The sequence below is a fragment of the Triturus cristatus genome, chromosome 8, assembly GCF_964204655.1.
Source record: "Triturus cristatus chromosome 8, aTriCri1.1, whole genome shotgun sequence".
Classification (NCBI taxonomy): domain Eukaryota; kingdom Metazoa; phylum Chordata; class Amphibia; order Caudata; family Salamandridae; genus Triturus; species Triturus cristatus.
Genome location: NC_140591.1, coordinates 1,114,642,499 through 1,114,670,253, shown reverse-complemented (window position 1 = coordinate 1,114,670,253; position 27,755 = coordinate 1,114,642,499). Strand labels below are relative to the sequence as shown.

The window sequence follows — 27,755 nt, the reverse complement described above, 5'->3', positions numbered from 1 at the left end:
TAGGCAAGTAGTTTAGACTTATCAGAGGGTAGTGTTAAGCATTTGATGTACCATGGAGTCAATAAATGAGACACACTCAAGAAGAAACTCGAGACCAGTTTAGAAAAAAAACACATTTTTATAAAATTTTAGATACCAAGATCATTGGAATCGGGCAAGTACTTTAGACATTATCAAATTTTACAGTAGAAAATGACAGCTGTTAGATTGAGGCATGATCCTTGAATGCTGTAATGTTATCCTATAGGAGAAACATTCACTGCATAGGTACACTTACAGACTAGTTACAAGACTGTTCTTCTGGATTTAAGGTAAGTAGGGGCCAAGGTCGAAGAAAGCACCAACAGTTCAAGTTTACCTGCCCCGGGGTGTCTGGCTGCAGAGGTGCTTTAAGCGGTGTTCGCCTCAAACACTACATGCTGGAGTCAATGGGTGCCTGTAAAAATTAGGTGGGGCGGGGGGCGGGAAAGGGGGGTCTCTGCTCTTGAGGGATTCAGGACCACAGAGACACTGTTGGTTTACATGAGCCTGGGCAGGGGAGCTCGAGTGCAGAGGTGTTTTGTCTGGCTGGATGGGAAGTTGGAGGCTCTCACAGTTCTTCATCTATCTGCAGACGAGGGGAAAGAAACATAGCAGGGCAACACTCGATGGGGAGCTGGCCTCTTTCGGAGTCCCTTGATGTGCATGTAAGTTTGGGTGGTTCAGACTGAACACAAGCAAGCCGTGGTACTTGCAGCTGGCTCCCGTACCTTGTGTTTTGGTGCAGGGCGGCTCCTTGGAGTCCTGGCATCTCCAAACATGACCAGGAGACTGATCTGACCTCCTGGAGCATGAAGACCTCTTGCTGGGGTGCTGCTCCCTCTGTGGGTCCGGGGGTTGACATAACACTTTACCGGGCAGCTGCAGTCAGTGCTTGCTGGTGCAGGAAAGTGGCTCCTCCACTCTAAGGGAAATAATGTGGGGTCGAGGAATTGCTGGACAGACCTCCAGGGATTTGAGGAGGCTGTTCCACTTCTGAACGAGTCGGTGTCAGTGATTGTCGGGAGAGTAACAGTCAGGCAGGGTTTTGCGCCAAGGAAGATGCTGGTCTACAGTTCTCACGTCTTTGGCTCTTCTTTGTCCTCCTCCTTCATCTAGGTACACGAATCAGAGTTCCTGGTGTTAAGGGGCCACCTAAATGCTACATTAAGGGTAGTAGTCAATGGGCTACTTACCACTAGGGTCATTACACCCCCATTATGACCACTTCCAGTGGGGGGTGGGCATATCACTGTCCCAGAGTTCTAATTCCACCAAAGACATGATGGTGAAGCCCTTTTTTCGTGGAGCACATTAGGTAGCCCACCTTAGGTGTTTGACTGGTCTGGTGGTGCAACAAACCTACTGGCATAGCTAATTTTGATTGAGCCGGGGGTGGAGGTTAGAGTTAGAGAAACTTGAGATCTACCTCAATTCATAGCCCTTCTAAATCGTTCAGGACAAAATACCCTTGATGCTACAAATTGATGTTTTTACCCGAGTACACAACCAGCTACTTTAACCAGTCCAAGTTGCATTCTCATTTCTTCACCTGGCAACATTTCTTTGAAGAAAACCACTTCCTTACTAGATGTCAACCAGATGTCCCTCTCAGAACATTTTATGGCAACAATGTTAAAACCAGGATCTGGTTATTTGTAGTAATAATGCATTGTAAAATATGTATTAGAATAGCTAACGTACAGCGGTATATGTGGTGTAATTTTTCACTTGGTACAAAGGATCATCTATTAGATAACCCAAAAATATCTCGGTGTCAAAGGAAATTTTAAGAACATGTCCATAATTCTCAGGAGGTCTTAGGAAGGAAAGAATAATTTTATACTAAAATTAGGTAATCAGTCTTTCAGCACAATCTTGTCCTACCGCTTCTCCACAATGGTTGCCTGTTTTAGGAGAAATGCTATCAACTCATTTGCTTACATTTACCTGTGCATTTGTTACTACTACAGTGTGTAGGAAAGCACTGTTTTTTTGTATGATCACGTCCCCCCAGTTTTCGGCCGACGCTGTGGGTTTTTCAACTCTGTAGTACAGTAGGTTCTGCTATCCAGGTCCCAATGCAGGTACTCCGACCCCAAATTAAGCGTACAATTGGCTAATACACGATTGGCTTATTTAACTTACAAGAGGTACCCTGTGCAGGTAAGGCAAGAGTCACCAGGAGACTGCAGCACTTATTGTGTCACCATTGTTGTAATAAAGGGACAACCATAGCTTTATGTATGCCTTCGCAGCCTACTTGGGCAGTTTCCAGCTTGCTCATTGTAAGTGACAAAATAACCCTTTTGCCAACATGAGGACATGCTGAAATTCCACCTTGCATATTCTGTCAGTTAAAACTTGCAATTATCTTTTTACTGTAGCAAAGCAGGTAGCCCTATTAGCCAACAGGGATTTCACTAGCAGACACACTAAGAGGTAACTTCCATATGGGACCACTGAACATGGGACTTCAAAGTATCAAATTAATATTTGCATTAAACTCTACTTAATGATGTAGTCGGATTTAAGGTAAGTTGTAAGGCAAAGGTGACTTAAGAAAGTCACCACGTTGTTGCTCAAACCCCTGATAACCTCTGATAACAATGAAGCCGATGCCCATGCGCACTATCACCGAAAGGAGGAGTCACCTACCTCGAGACTGGAAAAGACTTCTTTGAACAAAACACAGTCCAAACATCCGGACCCAACACTAGATGGCAGGCTATGCAAAGCATGTGATCTACAGCGAACATTCCTAGAAAACACATGTGTTACGTGTGGCTGTGCAAAGCTAAGGCAGCCTAAAGCTGCCAATATGAGCAACCAAAGGAGAACCAAAATGGGGCCCGAAGGTGAAATGCTAGATAGGATGGATGGTAGTATGTCAATATCAAAAACACATTCTTCCATAAATTCTTTGCCCCATTAAGACAATTCCTCTTCCGATCTATGAACAGACACAAAAATATTATTTCTGCCTGAAAAATGGACAAAAAGCGCCTGGTTACCTCTTCTAAGACCTTGCTGAACAAATCATCGCAATTTAGCAATATTTACTTTAAAACTCCAAGCATCAGCGAATGATGCAGAGACAGAGGCAACTATGCAGACCAGTCCAAATATACACCACTTAAGTTGAAAACCTATATTAAAGGTGATGGTTTAAAGTCAGACTTGTTATAGGGCATTTTATACAACATTGTCAACTGAAATCAAAGAAACTGGGACACTGCCTTCCCACTGAGCAGCCCTGAAATGATCAGAAGGTGAGAATTAAACCTGACTAAAGCTGGATGAGTATTTAGATCACACATAGCATACTTCATCCTATTTAACAGGTCCTCGATCTTAGATTGCTTGATCAGGCTATAGCCCTTAAAGTCTTTATTTGACTTGCAGTTCGATCACATGAATAGGGTAACAGCTGAAGACATCACGGATAAGGAGCAAACAAATGTTATTAATTTCTTTGAGACATTCACATTTCATTAGTCTCCTGTAATGCAATTTCGATAAATGAAACTTACTTGTAGGAATTCAAAAAAGCAGTACCTTAATGTTTGAACCCAGCTCTTCAGAGTTATGCAGGGGGACAATTCTTCATACTTTAACGTGGACTGCACATCAAATCGAACAATGCCATCAGAAGCATGCTGCAACAAAACAAACAATCCTCTCACTTATATATACATGTATAATAACAACTTTTACATAGTATTTATATGAACCAAGTGACCAGCTTTCATAAGCACCCATACCAGGTTTGTAGGTCAACAGAACTAATTAATTTTCAAAGGCATCAAAATATACAAACGTGCACATAGCAGGGCAGTTGCTTATTAAGTAGGACTGTGAGGTTCAAAGGTCACACCAATATCAGTATTGCTGTAACTGCTGGGAAATAATGAAATCTGATTTGCCATATGCTTCACCTTTAGAACAGTAAATGTTTTGACCATTTCTGCATTTGTCTCTCATAAAAAGGCAAATTCCTGCATTGTTTTTCTTTTGACTTTTTCCAAATTTTTACCTTTTTCCCAATTTTATTTAGTTGTCTTACAAAATAGACAAAAGTAAAATATCGCTCACATCTGCAGCATGCTAAAGCTCTGCTTCAGGACATTATATACACCACCACCGTCTTCCCACATTAATGTGAGACAAAATCATTTTATTCACTCCTGTGCATTCCGTTTTGTCATAGCTGTCAAGGTGAATAATTCTGCCTGTTTTTAACCTGCTTGTTTCTAATCCTCATAATCATATAAATGTTGTTATATAACATGTATGTATTGTATTATAGCTCACACCACAAGAAATATGTTATGCTATGCATCCTGTATGGTATTCACACTTACATGACTATGTATTACCCCATGTACCCCCTATGCAATGCACTGTTCAACCCCTACAGCAGAATGTTCACTGCATTATTTTATGCACAGCCTACACCCCCTCCCCTTGGTGTTTCCTACCTTCCTACTGTGTAATTATGTTGTTTGCTACTGTCTATCTCTGGTTGTAAAATTTTATAAAATACTTTGAACTCAAAAAAAACAAAAACAGACTTAGCCTTCACCAGGGCTCAGGATGGAATAATGTTCTGAACATTTTAGAACGACAAGTTAATAATAATAGTGAATCTTGTATTGCAACAGCTCCTCCGTGAGCCTTCTACTCCACCAATTTCGAAATACACTGGATTTGCTTCCTTTCAGTCTAAACCTTTTCTGTACACCCACTAAGATAGTATTGTGAGGTAGACTCAACAGACCGGGGACTGCATTAAAGAAAGGTGAGATGCTGGTTTAGAAGTACAAAAGTACCGCAACCACTGGAAGGTCGTTAGCACTGGAGTAATTGAAGGCGAAACTGAAGACGTCTGATTTGTAGTTTCACAATCTTTCTTTGGTGCTCGAGACGCACACACAGTGTTGCCGTAATCCTATCTAAACATGCAGGTCCTAGTCAGTTTGGTGTAGTGTGATAATTAAAGTAACCAATGGATCTTTCTCATTTGTATTATGGAAAACAAAAAGTATGTTTAACTACTGCTGTGAAGTAGTTGCTAATTTATAGTTCAGAGGTTAACACAGATTATTGAATGGTACATATGATGGAACTGCATGCCATTCAACAGATGTTTGTGAAATACGCCAATGAGCTTTGCAATGGATGTTGATCACGTTATCTATTGCACTATTTACATAACCTTGCAGTGATCTAGTCACTCTGAATGTAGGACTTGAGTGCTAGAGCATAACAAAAGCACATTGGACTAAATATTAAAGACAAAGTCCTAATTGCAGCTAAACAACAGTGTATCTCCACCTAGCATTGTTCACATGTTTAATTTATTTTCCTGAATCACTATTTTACAATTGGCAAACGTGCAGCATGCTTTTTCACACCTACTATGTAATAAATAACCAGTCAAAAACAAAACGCAAATAGATGCGAAGAAGATCAAGTTTATGTCATAGTTTCTCATTTATGGCAAATACTTCATGTTGTAAGCATGAAACACACATTTAACTGTCATTTTAAATCTAGATTTCTGAAGCAGACTTTAAAAATACAGACATTTAAAACAAACAAAAGGCATGCTTAAAAAATAAATCACACTTACAATGTTTAGTGGAGAAGCGCAGGAAACTAAACCATGGAACGAAACTGTATAATCAACACATACATCACTGAGGCTTGCCCACCAACGAGCAATACAGAATTCTAATGTTTTTCCACCCTACACAAAAAAAGAAAAAGGGAAATCATTTTACTTGAATATTTCAACAGCCTCAAATTATTCTACCATAAACGGGATTCACTGCAATTCTCAGGACTTAACAAAACCACTACAAGACATTAACTCGGATTGTGCATTCAACTCAGGTTACACTAGGGCAAGTATCCCAATAAGAAACCAGTTACTAACCTGTACCTACGAAGCTTCAGACTCACATGACTGAATCATTTCCAGTCCTTGAGGTTGAAGTTTTATTTCAAAAGTAGTACAAGTAAATGTACTAGAAAAATGAAACCATGAACTTAAGTAATCAAATAATCTCAATAGGAAAGACAAAAACGTCAGTCAATGAGGTGAGAGCGCATTGACCACCACTTCCCCAAGAGGGTCCCACTGTTCAGCTTTCTAGTACACTCGCATGAAAGGATATTTTAAAGCGCAGCCCGTGATTGTGGTCACATGTGAATCTAGGAATGGTTTTCGTAGGAATGTTCCCCTTTTTTGACATGGTCATCTCCACTTTTAGCCTGGCATTTGATAAAATTTTGACGGAAGTGCACTGGGGTCCTGCTACCCAGCTCCATAGTGCCATCGCTCTTTAACTAAAACAAGGTAACTGTGCAATTGTTCTGCAACTGGCAAAAACTTTAGCATCTCTGCAAGTCCCTTGTGAATGGTATCCTTGGTGAATCGGCCATCCTTGGCATGGGTACTAAAGAGGATCCCTAAGACATGCAGCATGTATTGTGCTACCCAAAGGGACCCACCACCAAACTCGTACAGACTGCCTTTGTAGCCTGCCTGAAATGGTGCAGACAAATGTGAAAACAAATTGGCACACACCCTGTGTGCCATGCCTACAGACACTGCATGCAATACATGTAAGTCATCCCTACAGCAGGCCTCATAGCCCTATGGCAGGGTGCATTATATTACATGTGAGGACATATCTGCATGAGCAGATATGCCACTGTGCTGTCTAGTTCAATTGCTCGATAGTACAAGTGAACAGGTAAGCCACCTTAAGTATATGTACTTGGCACTGGTCATTACGAGTTATCCAGCTTCATGATGGCTTCACTAAAACCTATGGTGTTTGGTATGAAAAACCTGGTCTTAGTAAATCCATACTAATGTCAGTAGTGACTTTATTAAGATATGCACCCCAAGGCTCCTTTTGAGGTGTCGGCTGAAAGCCTACCAGCCTCTTAGTAGGCTGGCTCACTGGTATATTCCGGCCTGCCACCACAGAGGAGTTTCTGACCCCTCCTGGTAGTGAGAGCCCACCCTCAGAAACAATGTCTCCTCTGCCAGGAGGTGTTTACACCTCCTCCGGGAGGATGGCTAGTGGATCTGCATACCAAGGCCAGAGGCTTCAAAGCCTCTGCCGCCTTTGACGTGCAGCCCCAGCATCCCCAGACCTGGGAGAGGGCACCCCCTGCCCTTAAGACCATCTGGCACCAGGACAGGTGAGAAATTAAATATTCACATAGGTGTATTGCACCACCAGGCTAGTCACACCCCTAGCAGGGGCAGCTTGATCCACTCCATGAAGGAAGGACTCTACCATCTTGATTTTGGTGTAATTAGAAACTCTGAGACAGGGTTATGCCCACTCCCTACAGGAAGTGGTCATATAGGGAGTGTAGTGACCCCAGGAGGAAGCATCCCATTGCCTTCTACCCTCCAGTCCCCTTGACGCCCCTAAATTCAGTATTTAGGTGGCCATTGACACCAAGAACTCAGATTCCCCTGACAAAAGAAAAAGGACCAAGAAGAGCCAAAGACGCAAGAACAGCAGACTACTGGTGGACTTTAGCACCAAACCCTGCCTGCCAGCTCCTGTCCCGACAATCGCGACAATCTGACTCGTACTGCAGCTGTGTATCCTCCAAAAGCCTTGAAGGGCCTCCAGCACTTTGCCAAGCCGTCAGCATCTCCCTTGAAGTGAAGTAGCCACTTCCCTTCAACCTGCAGGCACCGACCGCAATGTCTGGTTCACCATTCTGCTGTCGACACACCAGCCGCCCAGGAGGAGGTCACCGTGCTCCAGGTCAGATCTGTCTCCCCATCAACTGTGAAGTTTCCAGGACGAACTGGGCCGCCCTGCACCAATACTCAGAGTACCAGACCCTTTGCCACAACTAAAGCTTGTTTGAAATCCAATTAAGACTCAAACGACTAAACAACCAACCAACTAATAAGGGACGTCAGCATCGCAGAGGCCAGCACCAAGAGTCTCCCAGTTGTCCTATTTTGCCCCCATTGTAGGTCTAAAGGAGAACCGAGAGTACCTTTGACGCACAGACCCAGCCAACCTAGCACCAGAGCTCTACGGCCCGGGTCCACTACAACCAACTGTGCTCCCTTGCTCCCAGGAACCTTCACGAACTGAGCACCGCATTGGGAGCTCCCGGGTGGGTCTCAAGCATCCAACCCCCTCCCCCCCCCCCCCCCCCCCCCCAAAGAGCCTGTTTCTGGGTGGCCCCCCTCTCCCCTCTTTGCCTACGGTGTAGCGTGCAAGCCTACTAGCCCGTCCAGTATCTCTGCACCTGGACACACTAGGACAGATAAACTCGAACTGGTGGTCCCATAGCACCTTAAGTTCTGAAGGAGACCCCCGATTTACGCTTGCAAGAACCCGTATGCAGTATATGTTTCTTTCTCTATAGGAAAGTATTAATGCATAAAATCGCATTTGTATTACAGTTTTACTTACCTGTAAAAATTGATATCTCGAAAAGTACTTACCAAATTACAACGTTCTTGGTGTTAACCCTTTTGCTGCCAGGCCTTTTCTCCGCTGTGCCAAGCCTGTTTTTTGGCTATTTGGGGAGTTTGCTTTTAGGCCCCCATAACGTTTGTCCACATAAGGTATCCATGCCAAATTTGATTCCTTTTTTTTACCCAACATCCTGGGGATTCTAAAAGTACCCAGGGATTGTAGATTTCCCCTGGAGGGGACCGAGAAATTAGCTAAAATGCAGTTACATTTTGAGGTTTCTTTTTCGGAAAAATGGGAAAAAAGTGCTACAGAAGAAAGCATCTTTTTTCCCTTCAAAAAGTATCAATAAAGGGTTTGCGGTGCTAAAATCACCATCTTCCCAGCTCTCAAAACCAGGCAGACGTTTGTCAGAAAACCAAAGTTTTCAACACAGCTTTGCAATTTTACTATGACATACCCCATTTTTCCTATTTTTTGTGCTTTCAACCTCCTTCCAGTTAGTGGTAGAAATGGGTGTGAAACCAATGGTGGATCCCAGAAAGCTATACATTTCTGAAAATTAGATATGATCCTGAATTCAACAAGGGGTCATTTGTGTAGATCCTTCAATGTTTTCCTATAGAATTTAACAGTTGAAATAACATATTGAAACGGAGTTGAAAAAATAGCCATTTGTGCCTAGGTTTTCTCCTGTAACGTCTTCTAACTATGGCAGATTTTGGAAAACAATATACCGTAATGTCTGATGAACCCTGCTGTTTGCTGGGATATATAGGGCTTGTAGGTTCACCAAGAACCAGAGGTACCCAAAGCCAATAACGGAGCTGCACCTTGCAGTGTTTTTATTTATTGTGTACCAGGTATACAGCAATTCATTTGGCAAAATATACAGTGAAAAATAGGTCTCAAAGAAACCTACATACTTCCAAAATGGGAACAACATATGGAGTTTAGAAGCAATGGTAATTTACACTTCTCTGAATTTGTGGGTAGCCATACTAGCATGTGAATTAGAGGGTATTTTTCAAAATGACTTCTTTTTCACACACTGTCTTACATTTTGAAGACATGAATGCAGAAAAACACAATTTCTAATAACACTTGTTGTACTATTCTGTTTTTCCCTAAGTCTCCGATACAAATGGTACCTCACCTGTGTGGGTAGGCCTAGTGCCTGTGACAGGAAACGGCTCAAAATGTATTATGGAGACATCAAAATTATCTATCACAAAATAACCTGGTTTTGCAAGAGGGTCACCTACGTTTTTGGGACAGAGCTTGGCAACCGTCTCAGGAAACCTACCAAACAGAGACATTTCTGAAAACTAGACACCAAGGGGGAAGTCCAGGGAGGTGTGGCTTGTGTGGACACCCCAATGTTTTCTTACCCAGATCCCCATGCAAACTTCACATTTAGCTTTAAAAAAGAAAAATCTAATTTTCCTCACATTTCTGTGTGGGAACGTTATGGGATCACCGGACTGGCACTTCGTACCACCCCCTTGGTATCCTGACAAAAATGATACCTCACTTGTGTGGGTGTCCACCGCAGAGTCAGCCTAAAAACGTATATAAAAAAGGAAACTGCGCTTATGAACACGCTGAGATATCCTCTCAATCTCTACACGTTTTTGGCCCTTCCCACAAATGAGGTATCATTTTACTCGGGAGACTGTGGGAAATGCTGGGTAGTAGGAAATTTGTGCTAACGCAGTTTCCGTTTATTTATCCAGTACGATTGAGTGTCCATCCAGTCTGCGACCATCCTCAGTCCGAAATTATTGGCCTCAGAGTTGTCTCTCTGTGTTGATTACAATGAAAAGATGCTCTGGGTTTCTTCTGCATATGAAAATAACGAGATGCTTACATTAAATACAGTGATTTAGCATGGCACACAGGAGTGTGCATTGTCATGTTTTTACTCATGGTTTGTACCATGTCACACAGTCAGAGGGTAATTTGTGTGTGGGTCCCTTAGTGTGGCATGAGATCTTCTGCCGCTCTTAAGGGCCCTCTGTAGTACCCACACCCTAGGTAACAGGGGTTACATTTACTAGGGACTTACAGGGGTGCTAAAGTCCTTTGACAAATGTGATACAATTAGATGGAAACGGCACTGAGGTCTGGTTAGCAGGCCTCAGTGCACTGTAAGATTTGAAAACACGTGTGTGTGTGTGTATGTAACAAAAACTCAGTTTCCTACAATCGCCATCAAAAAGGAATAGAGCCCAATTAAGATTCCACTGGAGAGTTATAGTGGTAACTAAAGTAAATACGAAGACAAGTGTTAAGAAGATCCTTCCAAAAAACTCGTCTTTTGAAAAAGAACCACTCTCAGGTGAATCAAAAATCAATAGCCACCAGATAACGTGGACATTCCTTATCTCAAACCTTTTTAGGTTGGAAATAATGTATACTGAAAAACTACAGCAACAGAGATAAAAACGAGGTTCTCCGATATTAGATTCTCACCAGACTGAAAATCCTCTCCATCTCTCTACCGAGACAGAATTGGTCAAAGTTGTAGCTGGAAACACACTGGTGACTCCCTATGACAATATCCGATCCTTCTGTTATTGCTGCCAAGCCAGAATTAGGTTTGGGCGTAGGACCATCTGCTCCGCAGATACAGACGTCCATCCTGATAGAAAGCATTCCTCAGAGACAGCAAGATCGAAAGTGTCTCTCACCCAGTCAGGAGAATCAGACTTTTTGGTCACCCTCCCCCCACCCCCTAACTACATGAGCTTTGCAGATGCAGTTGTAGTGGTTCTATGCCCAAACTTATGTTTCCATCAAGCGGTTCCAGAGGCTACTGAAATCCTGTTATCAAATATAACTTATAGCCTTACTATTGTTAGTCAGGACTTGCACTCTCTAGGTTCTACTAAAGAGGAAGAAGGGAGACAGAGTTAACTGGTTGGTGCAATGGCTTTAGAATTTAATTAGCAGCATCTTCACTCAGGATTTCCAGAATCTATTGCCTAGTCTGACCTGCGGGCACCATAGGCTAACAAAGAATCTATAACCAAATTTGTCTGTGGGAATCAAACAATATCCATTATTTTGCCAGTATTCGGTCAGCCATCACCTTAGCGTTCACACAGAATATTGAAACCCTGCAGGTTCCTAGAACACATTTGAAAGTAAAAAATCTTTCACAGCACCTTTCAGCCTACTTTTGTGATCAGAGAGTTGATGATGCCTAGAACTCAACTGTGGTGGATTTAGGCCATGATCGTACATTAAAGTAAAATTTGGACTGCATCTCAGAGCATGCTCAAGCAGTAGGAAGGTGATACAACTTCGGGGACTTGGAGCAAATATTTCTTCCTTCAATTAACCAAAGAAAATGATGCAAAGAACAATTCCACTGTCAGTGGGAATGAATAAACTAAAGAAAATTAGGTTGCATGCTGTCCATGTGACTTCCAAACTATGAATTACTGATGACTGTGAAATAGCAAATTCAAATATGGAACTCAACAGAAAAAGCCTGCTGATCGAGGATTACATTAGACAAAATTTGAACAAATGTGAGAAAAGCAAGATGGCCCAGGCAATTCAAGCACAAGCAGTGTGATTAATTTTACAAAAATATATCCAAGGTGAGGTGCTAAATATCTTTGGCTTATTAGCAGAGTTTAGTAAGTATCATGCAAGCTGAAATTAAGCCAGAAAAACACAGCATTACAGCAACTTGACACAATAAAACGTTACATACCAAAACAGGAAATGCTTCAGTCACAGAGCCCTTCTCTGGTAAAGAGGAAAACTTGTAGAACTCATGGCTTCGATAGGCCTTTTGCTTCATCAACTGAACTGCATGAAGTACGAACTTTGAAGACACGTCTGATGAGCATGAAGATACTGTAACCTCTAGGATAAAAAAAAAAAAGTCAATAAATGGAAAATGTGTCTGACTTATGATTAGGGTTAATTCACATTTAAACCATAAGAAACTCATGCATGGATTCACTTGGACAAGTCCCACTGAAGTACACCAATGTCAATATATTATTAGGTCCGTAAACTTTGATGTGGGGCAAATTAAGATTATAGATGTCCAATGGTCAGCCAATAGGAATGTTAGGCAATTACTGTTGCTAACACTGTGTTATGCTAAGCTGGTACACTGTTTCAAAAAGCTACCCACATGGTAAATTAGATATACTTAGTGATCTATCCAAACTCTTTATAATTTGTGGAGAGCCCTGCTGCACAAACCGCTGAGATTGAACCAGTTTTTAAAATAATGCTCTGGCTTTAAAAAAAAGCAGCACCCTCCCCTAATGAAAGGCAATGACTACGCCCGAGCATAAATTAATTTGAAAGCATAATGCGATGCAAGCAAAGTAGATCTTGCAAGGGAGGAAATGCAAAGGCAAAGAGTAACCAAGCTGAAGACCTATTTTCTAACACGTTCCTCCTGCCCAAGTAAAAGGCATCTTAACATGAGTGGCAGCTTTTTTCCAAGAGCAATGAAATTATGGGCAAAAATGGGTTTGTTAAATGTGGAACTTGCATAATATGCCTAATGGAAAAACGCAAATCATCAGAGCTAGTTTGCACATCATGCTTTCGTTTTGTGTTGCTAAATAATGAGCGATGGTAATCAAGTATGTTTAACTAACTTCAGAAATCATTAAAGAAACCTGTGGCCACAAACTTTAAGAGGCAAACAACTGTAAACAGGAAAGAAAATGATTCGTTGCTGACAAGGAACATGTCCAATTAAGTAGAATTAAAATTAAAAGAAAAGGAAACTGCACATACCAGCCCATGTGGCTCCCTGAGGAACTTCAATGAAATGTCTTTGGATCTGTCCTGGCTTAAAATGGACACCAGTATATGCAACATCATAGCCTGTTGATTCATTTAACCTGAAAGTCATTTTGTGAAAAAAGAGAAACAATGTGACTAATATAAAACTTATTGAAAGATCTGTAATCTTCCTTTGACAATGCATCGTCCAGAGTAGTACACAATCGATTTCAGGAAGAATCTAACTCCTGTAAATAACCCAGAAAGCATTTGTGGTAATTGTATGATAAAACTACATAAATTCAACTTGTAGTCAATTTTCACAACTAGGACTTGCATATCCACGCATTTAGGCACAATATTTTAGGCCATTTTCATTTATTAGCAGGCAAAGATAAACTGTTACGTAAACACAACTGCTGTATAACCTAATGGTGGAGAGAATGGCCATGATAAGCTCAATAATTGACAGAATTTGATCTTGGACCTTAAAATATGTCAGATCACTTCTATGCTAACACTTATAATGACCAACTAGGTGTATTTTTCCAAATCCAGATATCCACATGGTTTTAGCCAAAGCGTCATATTGAAAGCTGCCATAAGAATTTATTAACTACTGTCTTGTCTATGGACAGTTTTTTCAAAGGCCATGAGTGGTGAATAGTAATGGATTAACAAGGAATTCTATATACTACTTATAACTCATCAAAAATGATGGTCAACAGTATTGATTTATTCGGTATTTATCTACAGTACACACTATCAAGTTAAGTGCCAAAGCACTTCCTGGAAGGGCCATGTAGAGCTCCCAACATGCTCCGTGGCTGAGAGATTGCATTCGGGGTAACGAGGGCATGCATCGAGATGGAGGGCCTCTAATGCACTGCTGCTGACAGCGGCCAGATCTAGGCAAACCTGCTCCTCACTCCCCACTGCGGCATCCAGGCATAGGGGCCGCTAGGGTGGAAGCCAGTTATGATCTTTTTCCTAGGAGGGAGAAACCAAGTAAAATATCTTAGGACATTGCATTGGAAGGGCTAAGGGGAGGATGGTTAAGCCATCAGAAAATCTGAACTTTTGGTCTCTGAGTAGTATTGTGTAATGCCAACGGTATCAATAACCAAGTCAAGTTCACGTCTATACTGGAGTGACTCAAGGCGTTTAAAGCACAGATTATGCTTGTTCAAGAAACTCAGCTTAAGGCACTGACCAGACTATGCAAGACTCCAAGCTTTATTTCACAAACATTGTATGTGTCAGCCAGCACAGCAGTCAGAGGGGTGGCAATTTTGATTTCCCAGGTGAAGTGCATCAGGTGGTTAGAGATCCAAAAGTCAGGTGGATGTTGGTAAGCTTGAGGGTTGAGAATCAACTTACTCCCTGGTTAGCTTCTATGGCCAAATGAGGACAATGCAACCCCCCTAAAAGAAGTCCAATTTACTGCTCCCACTGAATGGACTACTAGTAATAGGGGGTGGATTAAACATTATACAGAATGTTAGACTAGCTTCTTCATGCAGTAACAAACAAAACAAAGAAAGGGCTTCACGCTTTTTAGCTAAAGTAATTTGTGACCTAGCTCTAATAGACTCATGGCGATTAGATCATTCGCAGGTGCAAGAAAATAATTGTTTCTCCAAACATTTGGATTCAATCTCAAGAATTGATTTTTTTTCTAGTATCCCATCAATGGGCCAGAAATAAAACTTTCATATTATCAAACCCTTTCCGGACCATTTGGTCACCTTTATAGATGTAGTTGTAAATGCCAATCGAGCCTATAGGCCTCAATGGGTGCTTGAGAAACTGCTGCTAACGAAATATAGCTGGCTCATGGTATTGGAGTCCGCCCTAGATGATTTCCTTTCGAGAAATATACGGTTAGCTTCTATCCTTGCAGTTTGGGGAGCTTGCAAAGCTTTTATTAGGGCGTGGCGATCTCCTACAAAGCTCAAATCACTAAGCTATGGAAGGGAAAAGACACAACCCTTGCAGCTCGAACTCTATCAAGTCACGGTCGCTCACAACATACTCCATTCTGAAGCTTCAGGGGCTAGAGTTGCACAAGTAAGTCCTCCTTCGCAGTCATGAATGGTCTAGCACATGGACCTGGATACTCCACTTACTGAGGGGGACTAGTTGTGAGTCAATTACCTCACATTATAATTTTTTACATTGGACTTCTCTTACTCCCATACATCTGCACAGAATATCTGCACTGAGTTCGGGTGATTGCCTCAGGCGCAGTCACGATGGGGCGGACTTCATGCACTTAGCCTGGCAATGTAGGAAGGTACAGGGTTACTGGAACCAGGTAATAGCAGAGATACAGAGGACTCTCTGTATACTTTTTGCACACACACCACAGTGCTGTCTCCGAAGAAATGTTAAACGTCCAAGGGGCTGGAAGATGGCATATAGATTTCTGCACTTGGCACTAGTCCTGGCCAGGCGTTGCATAGCTATAACATAGATGGGGCGAAGAGCGCCTTACTTTATACGCTGGTATAGCGATGTGTTAGAATGGTCCGTAGCAGAGGAATCTCACATGACGCTTGCCATATGCGATGACAAAGCAATAGAAGAGCTAGCTGTTTGGAAGGATTGTTTGGAAGGACTTGTGCGAAGTGTTCCTAGATCCGGAGGCATCCATAACCTCTTCTTACGGTGAGGATACCGAAAATGGGGAAACCAATAAGGAGGAAGCAGTTGGGGTGGGTGTCCCATTACCGAAGTATCCTGCACTATAACAGGTGTTTATGTCCGCGCAGAAGGTCCAATGTCTGGAGACTCAGATAAAGTTATGTGAGGCCTGCTGGGAGTTCTTTATACTTCACTGAACTATTGGTGCTCGATTGTATGCTTACATTGTCATACAATGCTGCTGTACTGTTCATGGTAAAAGTGAAAAATTAAACTTAACAAAAAAAAAGTTGCACAAGCAAGTCAGTGCTTGAGAGATCATTACATGTCACTGGAACTCGTTAATCAAAATACATGTTTCCAGAAGTATTATGAAGAGAGCGAGCATGCTGGGCAGTTCTTGGTCTGGTTCGTTAACAAAAGAAAAAGGAATAACGAGACCATCAAATTTATTTACGATGAGGCTAAGAACCGGATGGTCGATCAACCAGAACGTATTGGCAAAGTATTTTTAGAGCACTACACAGATCTGTATACTTTCACTTGTAAAACCATTGCAGTAACGGTGGAGGAGTAGAGGGCAGAGCTTGCCGGCGCCGAAGATGGCCGCGTAAGCGGATAGCTCCGCATTAAAAAAAAACTATTCAGCAAGAATCCTGCATTCTCTCTGGGCCTCGTCCCCGCAAACCGCATGCCTGCTCAGCTGAGTCGCTCCTCACCAGAACGGTATATTTCGGCCCCGGAAAGAGTGAGCACTAGTGGAGTTGTGAGTCAATCTGTGCATCGTGAGCACTGGGCCGGGGATCCCCGAGATATATTTTGCGGCGAGCCGACCGGAAGTACCACAAGGACAAGGACTGTGCCGGGTCGACCCGGCTGGAGCTCCTGGACGTAAAATACCACCACCACGCCCCTGTCCCATCTGGTGCCGACAAGGCGACTGATTAGCGGGGCCCCGCTGAAGTGGAGTGCCGCTGCCGCAATAGGTTGTGACAGACGTTGGTCCAGAGCAATGGTACTCGAGGAGTGGCAGGCCTGCCTGGGGGCCCATCCGGACCTTTGGCGCTACACCGAAGAGATTTGGACAGTAAGATTATGCCGCTAGATCTTGTGCGAGCAGCTGCGGGGGAGGGAGCATGCCTCTGCACCACTATCTTTCGCCACCTTGCACGCTTAATTGTCATCTGCACAGCAGGGCCTGGATTTCTTTCTACCGGCTGCTGCCTGCCACTGACGCCGGTTGACTGGTCCAGCTGCTGCACCAGGATCACCCCCCCCCCTCCCTCCCACCTCTCTCCGCCGCTGCAGTGGTCCTAGCTGGGGGCTCTGGTCATTAGGGGTCACGGGGGTGGTGAACTCTACCCTGGTGAACTGGGAGCCCCCCCCCCTTTTGATTTCTTGGAGTTACGCTGTGTTCACAAGCTCCTAGGTGGAATGGTTTTTGGTGCCTACGGCTGCGGTGACGCCCAGACTGGTCTGCTGTGTACCCTTTGCTCTGCCTGGTGTGTGGGGCTGCTACCCTGGTGAAAGTCGTGACGACCTGTGTTCACTTGCTGCTCCACTCTGCTCAGCCTAACTCTGATCTGCAGTTCTTCATTCCTAGTTGTATTGGGACTTATTTACAGATCTGATAGGTCCAACTGGTGCGAGCCGCAATGGGCAGAACCGACAAAACGCAGCAGAAGCTGTCTTTCGATCAATGCAAACCCAGAGACCGTTCTCGGACGGCGGAGGAGGATGACCAGGACGGAGAGCGGGAACAAGAGTCGCATGAAGGAGATCTTAAATCCATGCTGGCATTGATGGAAAAAGGACTGCAAAACTCGCTAACGGTATTGGGGACGAAGATTGACTCCCTTTCCTACCGTATGGACCGGATGTCTGAAAGGATGGACAAGCAGGCTGAACGCCTTGACATGGCGGAGAGGCGTATCACAGAGGTGGAGGAAACACAGACAGACATGGACACCGTCCACAAACGTATGGACCGAGCGCTCCAAGCGTTGCTGGACAAGACGGAGGACTTGGAGGCGCGGTCGCGAAGAAGTAACCTGCGAATTATTGGTCTGCCGGAATCGACCTCTACAGGCAATATGGAACAGTTCATCGAGAAGCTATTGGTCACACTGTTTGGCTCGGATGCCTTCTCGCCCATGTTTGTGGTCGAACGGGCACACCGCTCCTTGGGCCCGCGCCCGGCGCCTGGAGCTCCTCCGAGGCCCATAATAACAAATCTACTCAATTATCGTGATAGGGACGTCGCGTTGAGAATTGCAAGGGAGAAACAGACTTTGGACTACGAAGGGTCCCAGCTTGCTGTTTTCCCAGACTTTACCATGAAGGTACAGGAGGCACGTCGTCAGTTTGTGTCACTCAAGAAGCAGCTAAGAGACCAAAACATTGATTATGCGATGTTGTACCCGGCTCACTTACGTGTTAACCGCCAGGGGAAATCACACATTTTCACTGACCCAAAGACGCTGCAAAAAGCCATAAAAGACTGGGCAAAGGAGAGGAGACGCAGCCCAGAGAGGGGAGCCGTGGCTGAGGAGACCGGCAGCTCACTGGAGGAGCTGGACTGAACTTTCTATTTGCTGCACAATTGAGTATTACATAATGGGGGGTCTGCGCCGTGCAGAGCTAGTCTATGGATGAAAACAGTTAATGTGTGCGGCATGGTAGATTTCGTAGCAATCACTCAAGCTGCTCAGTTGTGCTGTTAAGAACATGTTGTCTTTATCAGCCTGTACCTTTGAGGTCTGGCGGAGGCATTTAAGGGGTTGTGCGCAGGGTGGCAGGGATATAGAATGGGTGGGGTGCGTGGGTCCTGGGTTAATGCTTAAAATGCGCATTTGGAGTGCGGGGCACCGTCAATTGTTGCCCATCTGGACGACGAGGTACAGTTGGCAACCTCCGCGTGTTACACACATTTGGGGTATTTGGGTATTGTTGCTTTCTGGTGGGTGGTACTGCGCTTTTTCAGCCCACTGCATTGTAATGTATGTTTTGCTTTATGTGGAATTATGGGTTTTGTTTCGTCAGGTCCTGGTTGGGAGGATCTTGATGTGGGTGGAGGGTTTTTGAGACTCAGACGCTGCAGTCCACACGATATTGGTTTGATTCATTTGTTGCATGGTATCTTGGCACTATGCGTTACTGAAGTATGACAAAGATGATTGACCCTGACACACGTGTAGAGGGAAATGGTCGGGACCTTCCAGCTGCCAAACTTGGAACACTCACATGGAATGTTAGGGGGCTAAACGATCATAGAAAAGTTTGTAAAGTCCTCTCCTACCTAGCGAGACACAATATAGATGTGGCACTTCTACAAGAAACTCACCCCCGCTTAATTCCCCTATGTTACGGTGCAGAGGCCTGCTAGGTAACATCCACGCAGCCGGCTTCACCACCCACGTGCATGGAGTAATTACATGGAGCAACCCTAGGTCAGCACTCAACATCAGACCGCTGTATACTGCTCCCGAAGGCAGATATGCTATCACTAGGTGTTGTGGGAAGGGCATGGACTTACTTATTGCTAATGTATATGGCCCAAGTTTTGATAACCCAGATTTTTTTTCATTTCTTGCGGAGAAGGTGGGCGGCTCAGGTGAGGGCCAGCAACTGTGGGAGGGCGACTTCAATCTGGTTCGGAATCCCACTCTGGACAGGTCAGGGGGGCCCCCCCGAGAGGCAAGCTACAGCTTCAGCTAGAGAGATCGAATGTGTTCTGATTAGATTTGGTTTGTCTGATGTGTGGCGTTTGAAGTTCCCACATGCCGGTGGCTATACACACTATTCTGCTTATCATAATTTACATACCCCGATTATTGGTTCACAGCTAGATCACTTTGTGCCAGGGTCCAAACATGTCAGGTACTACCTCGGACACTTTCTGACCACTGGAGGCCCCTAGTAGGCCCATTCCCCCATTCACGTGGCGGTTTCTGCCCTACTCCCTATTAGACGCAGTTTTCAAGCAGGACCTAGCTGTGGCTATAGAGACCTTTTTTTAAAAGAATGAGTGCTCTGTGGATGATTACCAAGTTGTCTGGGAGGCATTTAAAGTATACATTAGGGGGATCTCTATTTCAAAGCACTCGGGGGTCCTTCGCTCCATACGTAAACGCCTGACTGACTTAGAGGGGAAACTTAAGGTTCTTGATCGTCGATTACAGACGGACACAGATGATACGGATAAGGGGGAGCTCGATGAGTTACTAAGTGAATAAAACACAGCAGCTGACGATGAGATCAAGCATCTTGGTAAATATGCAACAGCCTGGACGTATGGCGAGAGCGAACGCCCTGGGTCGGTATTAGTGAAACTTCTTAGGAAACGTAGGGAAATGTTGAATACAGTGTGGGTTGGGTCCACTGAGGGAGAACTATTAACTGAAGTCTCTGATGCGGCGATAGGTTTCGACAATATTATTCTGAGCTATATGCCTCTAGGTACACTGCGACTGATGAGGAGATTGATTACCTGTCGTTCATACGACTCCCATGGCTCGCTAACACACACAGGGAGTTTCTTATGAGGCCCATAGAAAAGGATGAAATCCTTCTTGCTTTATCCAGCATGTGAGCGGGTAGGGCTCCAGGATCAGATGGCCTCACAGTCGCATTTTATAGGGCTTTCCTAGATATATTGCTCCCACAGCTGTCCACGCTCTTTGATGATAGGTGCATTACAGGACGCATGCCTCTGTCCATGTCTGAGGTAGGACACGGCTTCTGTTTTTATTTATTAATATTCCCATGGTGTTGCTCCGTTTTTTTTTGTTGATAGACTCACCTCACTGATGGTACGACTGGCGTGTGCGGGTAAGCAGCCGATCGTGAAATGGTAGATTTGAGTACTTCCCTATTCTATGGGCGGATTCGGTGCGCCGGATTTTAATTTATATTATAGGGCTTCACAGTGTTCGCATGCATATTATTGGATGCATGGCCCGACAGATATACCACATCTTCGCATAGAGTCGGAGGTGGCTGCTCTGCTCCGCTCCCACTCCCTGCGCTGTTTCGGGCTGCAGATCGTAGGACCAGTATATTAGATTCTGTGAATGCCACTACGCATGCATGGCACCATTTATCGCAATTGCAGGCTGGTGCAATACTATATTCCCCATCAGATTTATTGGATTGGTGCATATGGTTGCCCGCCTGCAAGGAGAAAGGGGTTACACAGGCCCTTCATGCATTGGGTATGCGCGAGGTGGGGGGGTGGGGGGGGAGGGGAGTTATTTGACGATGGTGTTGCTAAAAGGTGGGACGACCCTGATACTGATAAACCGGGACTTACCACATTGACGAGATTCCAATTCCACAGAACACGACATGCACTGAAAGAGCTATTGGGGGACGACTACCTGGAACCACCTGAGCTAGCTGCATTGACTCACTATACGAGCAAAATCCCCGAAACGTATAGTAGCCCTCATTTACAACTCCTCCATGTCATATAGAGCTAACCAGTACAACAAAGCTCACTTGGAGTGGCAGAGGGACTTGAACATAGAATTAGCGGATAGTATGTTGTCCTATTGCTGCTCCAGCACAAAGCGGATCTCACTAACTGGTCGACACCGCCTAGTACACTTTAAATATCTAAATAGGGTATATTACACCCCGAAGAGGCTCCACAGGTACGGTATACGGGAGAATGCACCTTGTGAATGATGTAAGGCAGGTTTTGCGGACTTCCTGCATCTGGCTTGGACTTGACCAGGTGTCGCAGCCTACTGGGTCCTGGTCTTTAAAGAGGTGGGACTGAACACAAAGTTGCCCACTGACCCGGACCCAGCACTGGCGTTGTTGGGTTACTCCAAATTAATCCCAAAGGGGGCTTGTAGGCTTATAGATATGGGAATGGTAATGGCCAAGCGTAGGGTTGCTCTTAACTGGTTTTGTGGCCCTCTCCCTACACTCACGCAATGGAAGAACGACATGACATACTGTTCCACGCAGACAGATCTTTAGTGCGCTTCTCCCCCGCGTAATCGGCCCAAAAACTTCTGGGAATTGTACAACACTTACCAGTATACTGCTGCCTGTGACACGGATGGTTCATCCCCACAAACATGATGTGAAATTATGCAAGACTGTGGTTAACCCTTATTTATCTCTTTGTATGGGAAGCTCTTGAATCTTTGCGGTTAATTATCATAGCGTGTTGAATTATCTTCTAGTCACCTAATGTGATCATGCTAGCTGGTGGGATCTACACGTCTGAAGGTGTTCATTGATCTTTTTTAACTTCACTGATTGATATGATGATCTCATGCTGAGTACAGTAATAATGTAAAGTGTTGTGCTGCAGTGCGGAGTCTCATTGTTGTATGTTTTTTTTTTATCTCAATAAAATAAATAATAAAAAAAAAAAAAAAATGGAGGAGTATTTGCGGTTAATCGAGTTGCCTTTGCTCAATGAGGATCTCCAAGCTCCAGCCATAGCCCCTATTACACTTGCCGATGTAAAAGATGCCATTAAAACATCCCCCAACAACAAAGCATGAAGTAGTGAAGGTCTACCTGTTGAAATTAGAAGTGGTTTGTGGCCCAGTTGGAGGACTTCTTAGTCACTCTATTCAATGAAGTTCTCGATGGATGCGTGGTCCCAAGCTCTTTCACAGAGGCAGTAATTATCAGCTTCCTAAAGAAGGATAAACCACCGGAAAAAGCCTGGCTCCTATTATCCTAACAGTCTTTGAATAGTGACTACAAGCCCTTTACAAAAACCACTGCTTCAAGGATAGCTCCTTCAGCACGAACAGTGGTCCACAGTGATTAAAGCGGATTCTTACCTGCAAGATCGATCTTGTCAAAATATCAATTTCCTGCTGTAGGCTATAGATTACTTTTCAAGCAACAAGTTCAAGGCAGCCATCATCATACTGGATGCCAAGAAAGCCTTTGATCTTGTGCAATGGGAGGTTTTTATTTGTCATCATGCTTCGTCTTGGTTTCCCTTCAAAATTAGTGCGACTATTGGAAAATTTATATAGAAAGGCTGAGGCAGAAGTGGTAGTCATTTCGCAAATGGTAAGACCCGTCCCAGGTTCTATACGCTTTCTTCATTAAATCTTAGGCAACTGCATTGTAATAAGATCCTCTGGTTAAGGGCCCCCTGCAAGGAGCACCTAAAATCAAGCTCTTGGCGGATGACATGATTCTCTACCTAGCCGCAGAAGAACAGATCATCTCCAAAGCTTTTGCAAAAACTCAGATTTTACCGATATCGGGGGTTATAGAAGAAATCATGCACAATCAGAAGCGCTTCTGTTTAATAGCCCGCCTCAATTTTACCCGCTGTTATGATGCCGCACTACTCTGCCACTCGCCCTGTTAGGTATCTGGGTATCTATGTTTTGCATAGCTTTGCGGATCTATACCAGCTACACTATATTGCCACCCTTAATAAGGCGTCTAGTTTATTACTGCAATGGGAATCCCTGCTCCTGAAATAGGGCGCATTGCACAAATCAAAATGGCCATCCTTCCACTATTTTTATTTTTTCTAACGTTATTAAAGTTCAGCAAACTTATTTTAATGAGATAGATCAAGCACTACTCCATTTCCTGTGGCAAGAGAAGAAAGCTCGCATTAATTTGATGACCTTGCAACTTAGTATTGAAGATGAGGACCTGGCGCTCCCACATTTCAGGAAATACTATAAAGCAAAGTTCCTCGATTGGTTTACCGAATAACCTGCCAAAGAGTTTCTTACTCCAGCAAATGCTCCAAGAAGTCAATACTCGGCTCCCCTTCTTTCTAAAAATCCCTAAACTCCTTAAGAGCACTAGATACAAGTTCCCACACATTTTGGACTTTAGGTACACCAAACTTAAAGAGGAGTTCCACTTAGCTCAATTTCATCCTTGTAGGTCTATAAGAGAGTGCGCCCTGCAAGGTATACAGGTGAAGATAGGAGTCATAAGGGATTGGAAAAAGGTGGGCTTTTTCCTTTTTTAGGTCTCGCTGGCGTTGCAGCGCGAAGCGCTGCGCCAACGAGAACTATTGTTGCCGTGATGCCTCTCAAGGGAGACAGACCGGGGCACGCGCAGCGATCGGGGTCTGTGGACGCGCTTGCGCAGACGCGCACACACACACACACACACACACACACACACGCGCGCGCGCGCGCGCGCGCGCGCACACACACACACCCCGCCGCTGCCGACCGCGGCTGCCTAACGTGCGCGCACACACCTCGCCACCGAGATGCCTCTCAAGGGAGACAGACCGGGGCACGCGCAGCGATTGGGGTCGGGTCTGACGCGCTTGTTTCACTCAATGCTCTCCAAAAGATGTTCATCTAATGTATTTGCATTGAATTACCGGACAAAAAAAAAAAAACAGCAGGTGTCCCAAATCGAATTACTAAAATTGCTATAGCTCTTATCTATCATCTTGTGTGGAAATGGAGGTGTTGGAAAACCACTCCCACACTAGAAGGGGTGGAGGTGGTCTTCCGGACACACTGTGGTAGCTTGGCTCGAGTGGTCAGGAATCAGGCTCCGTGCTAAGCATACGACATACCCAAACAATAACCATGCGTGCATCCGTTCCAAAAACGACTCTACACCGTAAAAATTTATGAAAATATCTTTCTTTATCTTCTTTTTCTCTTAGTTGCTGATTGGAGAAAATAAATAACAATCACAATATACAAACTTTTTAGAAAGTGCAGGTTAAATAAATACTGGCTTAATGATTCAATAAATAGGGGTGATCATAAATAAAGAAGGCATAAATAAAAGTGCAATACATACAGGCAATTAAATATTCTGAGGCAATAAATACTGTAAACCAATAAATATTGTGCATCAATAAATACTGTGGACCAATAAATACAGTGGAACAATAAATAGGTTAAATACAATAAATACAGTGCCCCTAATAAATACTTAAAAGCTGACAGTGACACTCATGGAATCAGATCACTTTTGAATTCCTAAGGGCTGATTTGGCCCAGGCACAGCTTGTGGGGAAGTGGAAGGCTTGAGGGTGTCTACTCCCTGGCTTGGACAAGGCTGAGGCCTAAACTGAGGTAGATCAAGGGGGGTAATACCAGAGACCTGGTTCTCTCTCTCCACACAACCTCTCTAGATTAGTCCCAGCTCACCCCTGGCACAGTCAGGTTGGTTCCAGCACCTCCCTAGCCCCTTAGAGCAGTCTCTCAGGTCTCCACAGGGCCTTAGGCGCCCTCTACTCCACTTACTGCCCTTTTTCTGATGCTCCGACGCCGCTGGAGTCGTGTCGACGCCGTGAGGCGGTTCCAGTTCGAGGTCAGCGGCCTCGGCACAATGTCAGTTCTTTGACGACGCCGGTAGGCGGCTCCGGTCTCGATGTCAGCGGCCTCGGTTCGATCTCGACCTCCGATTCGATGGCGTCGGGCAGTCTTTACTCGATGTCGACTTCGGGCGGCTCCGGTCCGATGGCGACCTCGGATTCGATGACGTCGGCCGGCCTTGACTCGATGTCGACTTCCGGCGGCTCCGGAGTGCGATCCTCACTCCCGACCTCCGGTACGATTCTCACAGGTTCCGGCGACTCCGGAGTGCGATCCTCACTCCCGACCTCCGGTACACCTCACCTCGGTCTCCGACGACTCCGGAGGGCGGACTTCACCCCTCCGATGACGCCGCTCACTCGACCTCGGGTGACTTCCTCCTCGACCTCTGGTACTCCTCACGACCTCTGACGGCGCCCTCTCTCGACCTCTGGCGGCTCCGGGTACGACGTCTGCTTTTCCAGTCAGCGCCGCTTCTCCACCTCGGGCTCCAGGTCTTAGGCTACTCGACGTCGGACTTCAGGGAAACCAGCTTCCAGGTCAGGATCTTGCTGTTCTCTTGTTTCTAAGGCCTGTTCCTGCTGTCCAGGTCCTCAGGATGGTTTTTCTGACTTCTTCCCACACAGGGCTCTAGGCTGGGCTCCGTCAGTAGGGACTAGTATCAAGGGTGGGTTTATGGACCCCACTCCAGGCACAAGTTTCCACCCCTGCTGCTTCACTCCTTCCTCCTTCACGTTTGTGCTGCTCACTCTTCACCAGTCAGGTGCCAACTGCCAGCTCCAACTGCCAACTCTCTCTCTTAGCTTCCCAACATTCTAAACCGCCTCCAACTGTCACAGTGTTCTGGAAGGTGCTGGTAGGTTCCAGTGGATGCTGGTGATGTCACAGGTGGCCACCATTTTGTGCTCCAGGCCCTCAGACAGAAGTTTCAGGGGTAGATAAAATGGCTCCCTGAATCTGCATCAATACTACAAAAACGAAAACAAATGAGGGAAAAAGGGCCAAGTCCTACAGGAGGCTATTGTAATGAAGTTACGAATGGCATGCTGAAATTGACCAAATGAGAACGTAGGACACCTCTGCAAGATAGATTTGCGACTTTTTGCAATTTCCTATATTGCACAAACATCGTTTTACTACCACCATCATAATATGTATGTACTACATAAAAGTTTGGTGCAGGTTGCTTGCTGCATAGTCAACTCGTGAGCATGCACAATTAAATTATTGGACCATTAACTTAGGTCTATCAATATAGCCTTTTTTCGGAAAGAGCCATAAACGCAAGCACATATGAGACATGCAAAAAGACTACAAATCATCAGAATAAAAAACTGCGAAAAAAAATATTCTTAATCAGTGCACAAAACATCAACATCACAGACAAACATTATTTAAAAGTTTTAAGTTTCACAAAACTGCGAACTTTTCTTCGCGTTAGGTAGTTTATACAACAATATATTTTTGCTGTACATAACATACGTTAAACCAAAAATCACAATACAGGCACATGGTCAGCGTAAAGCAAGTAAAAAGTGTTGATTTCACAATATACACGGAATCTTGGCGGCGGCCCCTTCCCTGTGTACCCCTTCTAGTCTTATCCGTCTTCTCAACCGTGCAAAGGATGAAAAGAAAATTAAACATTCCGAAGTACCTCACGAATGTTAGTTTTCTAAAAATAGATGTGACCGCAAGTTATAATAACGCACTCGCCAGCATTTGGAAACACCATTGAGGGGACAATAAGAGGAAAATATATAATGTAATCTCCCCAGCAAGTTGCATTGCAAAGAGGAACCTTAAGACAGGGGGGGAAGCGGAAATAACATCATTTTTAGCTTAAAAAGGAGAGCTGGCACACGAGCAGTTTATAATCATAGTGTGACTCTGGCCTTTCCTAAAAACCCAAATTAAAAGATACAAAACGCTAGACAGTTATTAGAGTGGCTATACATTCCTGGAAAACGACATCATCCACCAGTTGCGGTACACCCACAAGGTTGCAGCACACCAAGACTGTAAAATTCCGGTCTTTCAAAGCGGGCCAAAATGGCGATTCCGAGAACCCTCGACTTCCAACAGCAGGCCCAACCCTAAAGAGCAACCACCCGCGCTTGGCCCAAAACACTCTGAATTCGCGCAGCTTCTATCACCATCCGACATTAGAGACAAGTCAGGAAACTTACCGCCCCTATAACTTTGGACGTGGAACTGTGAATAGGAAGAATCTGGGCAAAGACTCCAGACACAGTCTTATTGTCGGCTGCAGTGTCAGATAACCAGGGCGTCGCTCTGGGCCTTCCCTCACTGGCCACGCCCACGCGCACAGGCACGCTGCATTGAGTGTCCATTTTGGACACGTAAATCATGTGTGCAGCTCTGCGGGGCCGCCTACAGTCAGAGTAGTCTCATTACAGGTAAGGAAGTCCCGCCTCTGCGCTTTTCCACTTGATGCTGGGGAGGTAACGCCTAAAGGAAGCCGATCAATCATCCCCGTCTTTGGATACAAGGATACTGAACTGCGGAGCTGTTCCTTACATGCAGG

General features: G+C 44.7%; 1 protein-coding gene across 2 annotated transcripts in view; it reads right to left on the bottom strand.

Annotated features, from left to right (window-relative positions):
- TPP2 (tripeptidyl peptidase 2) overlaps positions 1–27,755 on the bottom strand; it is a 398,345-nt gene that overhangs the window by 190,671 nt on the left and 179,919 nt on the right. For both annotated transcript variants that reach the window (XM_085622690.1, XM_085622691.1), the window contains exons 16-19: positions 13,272–13,378; positions 12,220–12,374; positions 5,654–5,770; positions 3,577–3,677 (exon numbers count right to left, since the gene is read on the bottom strand). In XM_085622690.1, coding sequence (XP_085478816.1) covers positions 3,577–3,677; positions 5,654–5,770; positions 12,220–12,374; positions 13,272–13,378 — 480 coding nt within the window. The remainder of the gene's footprint in view (positions 1–3,576; positions 3,678–5,653; positions 5,771–12,219; positions 12,375–13,271; positions 13,379–27,755) is intronic.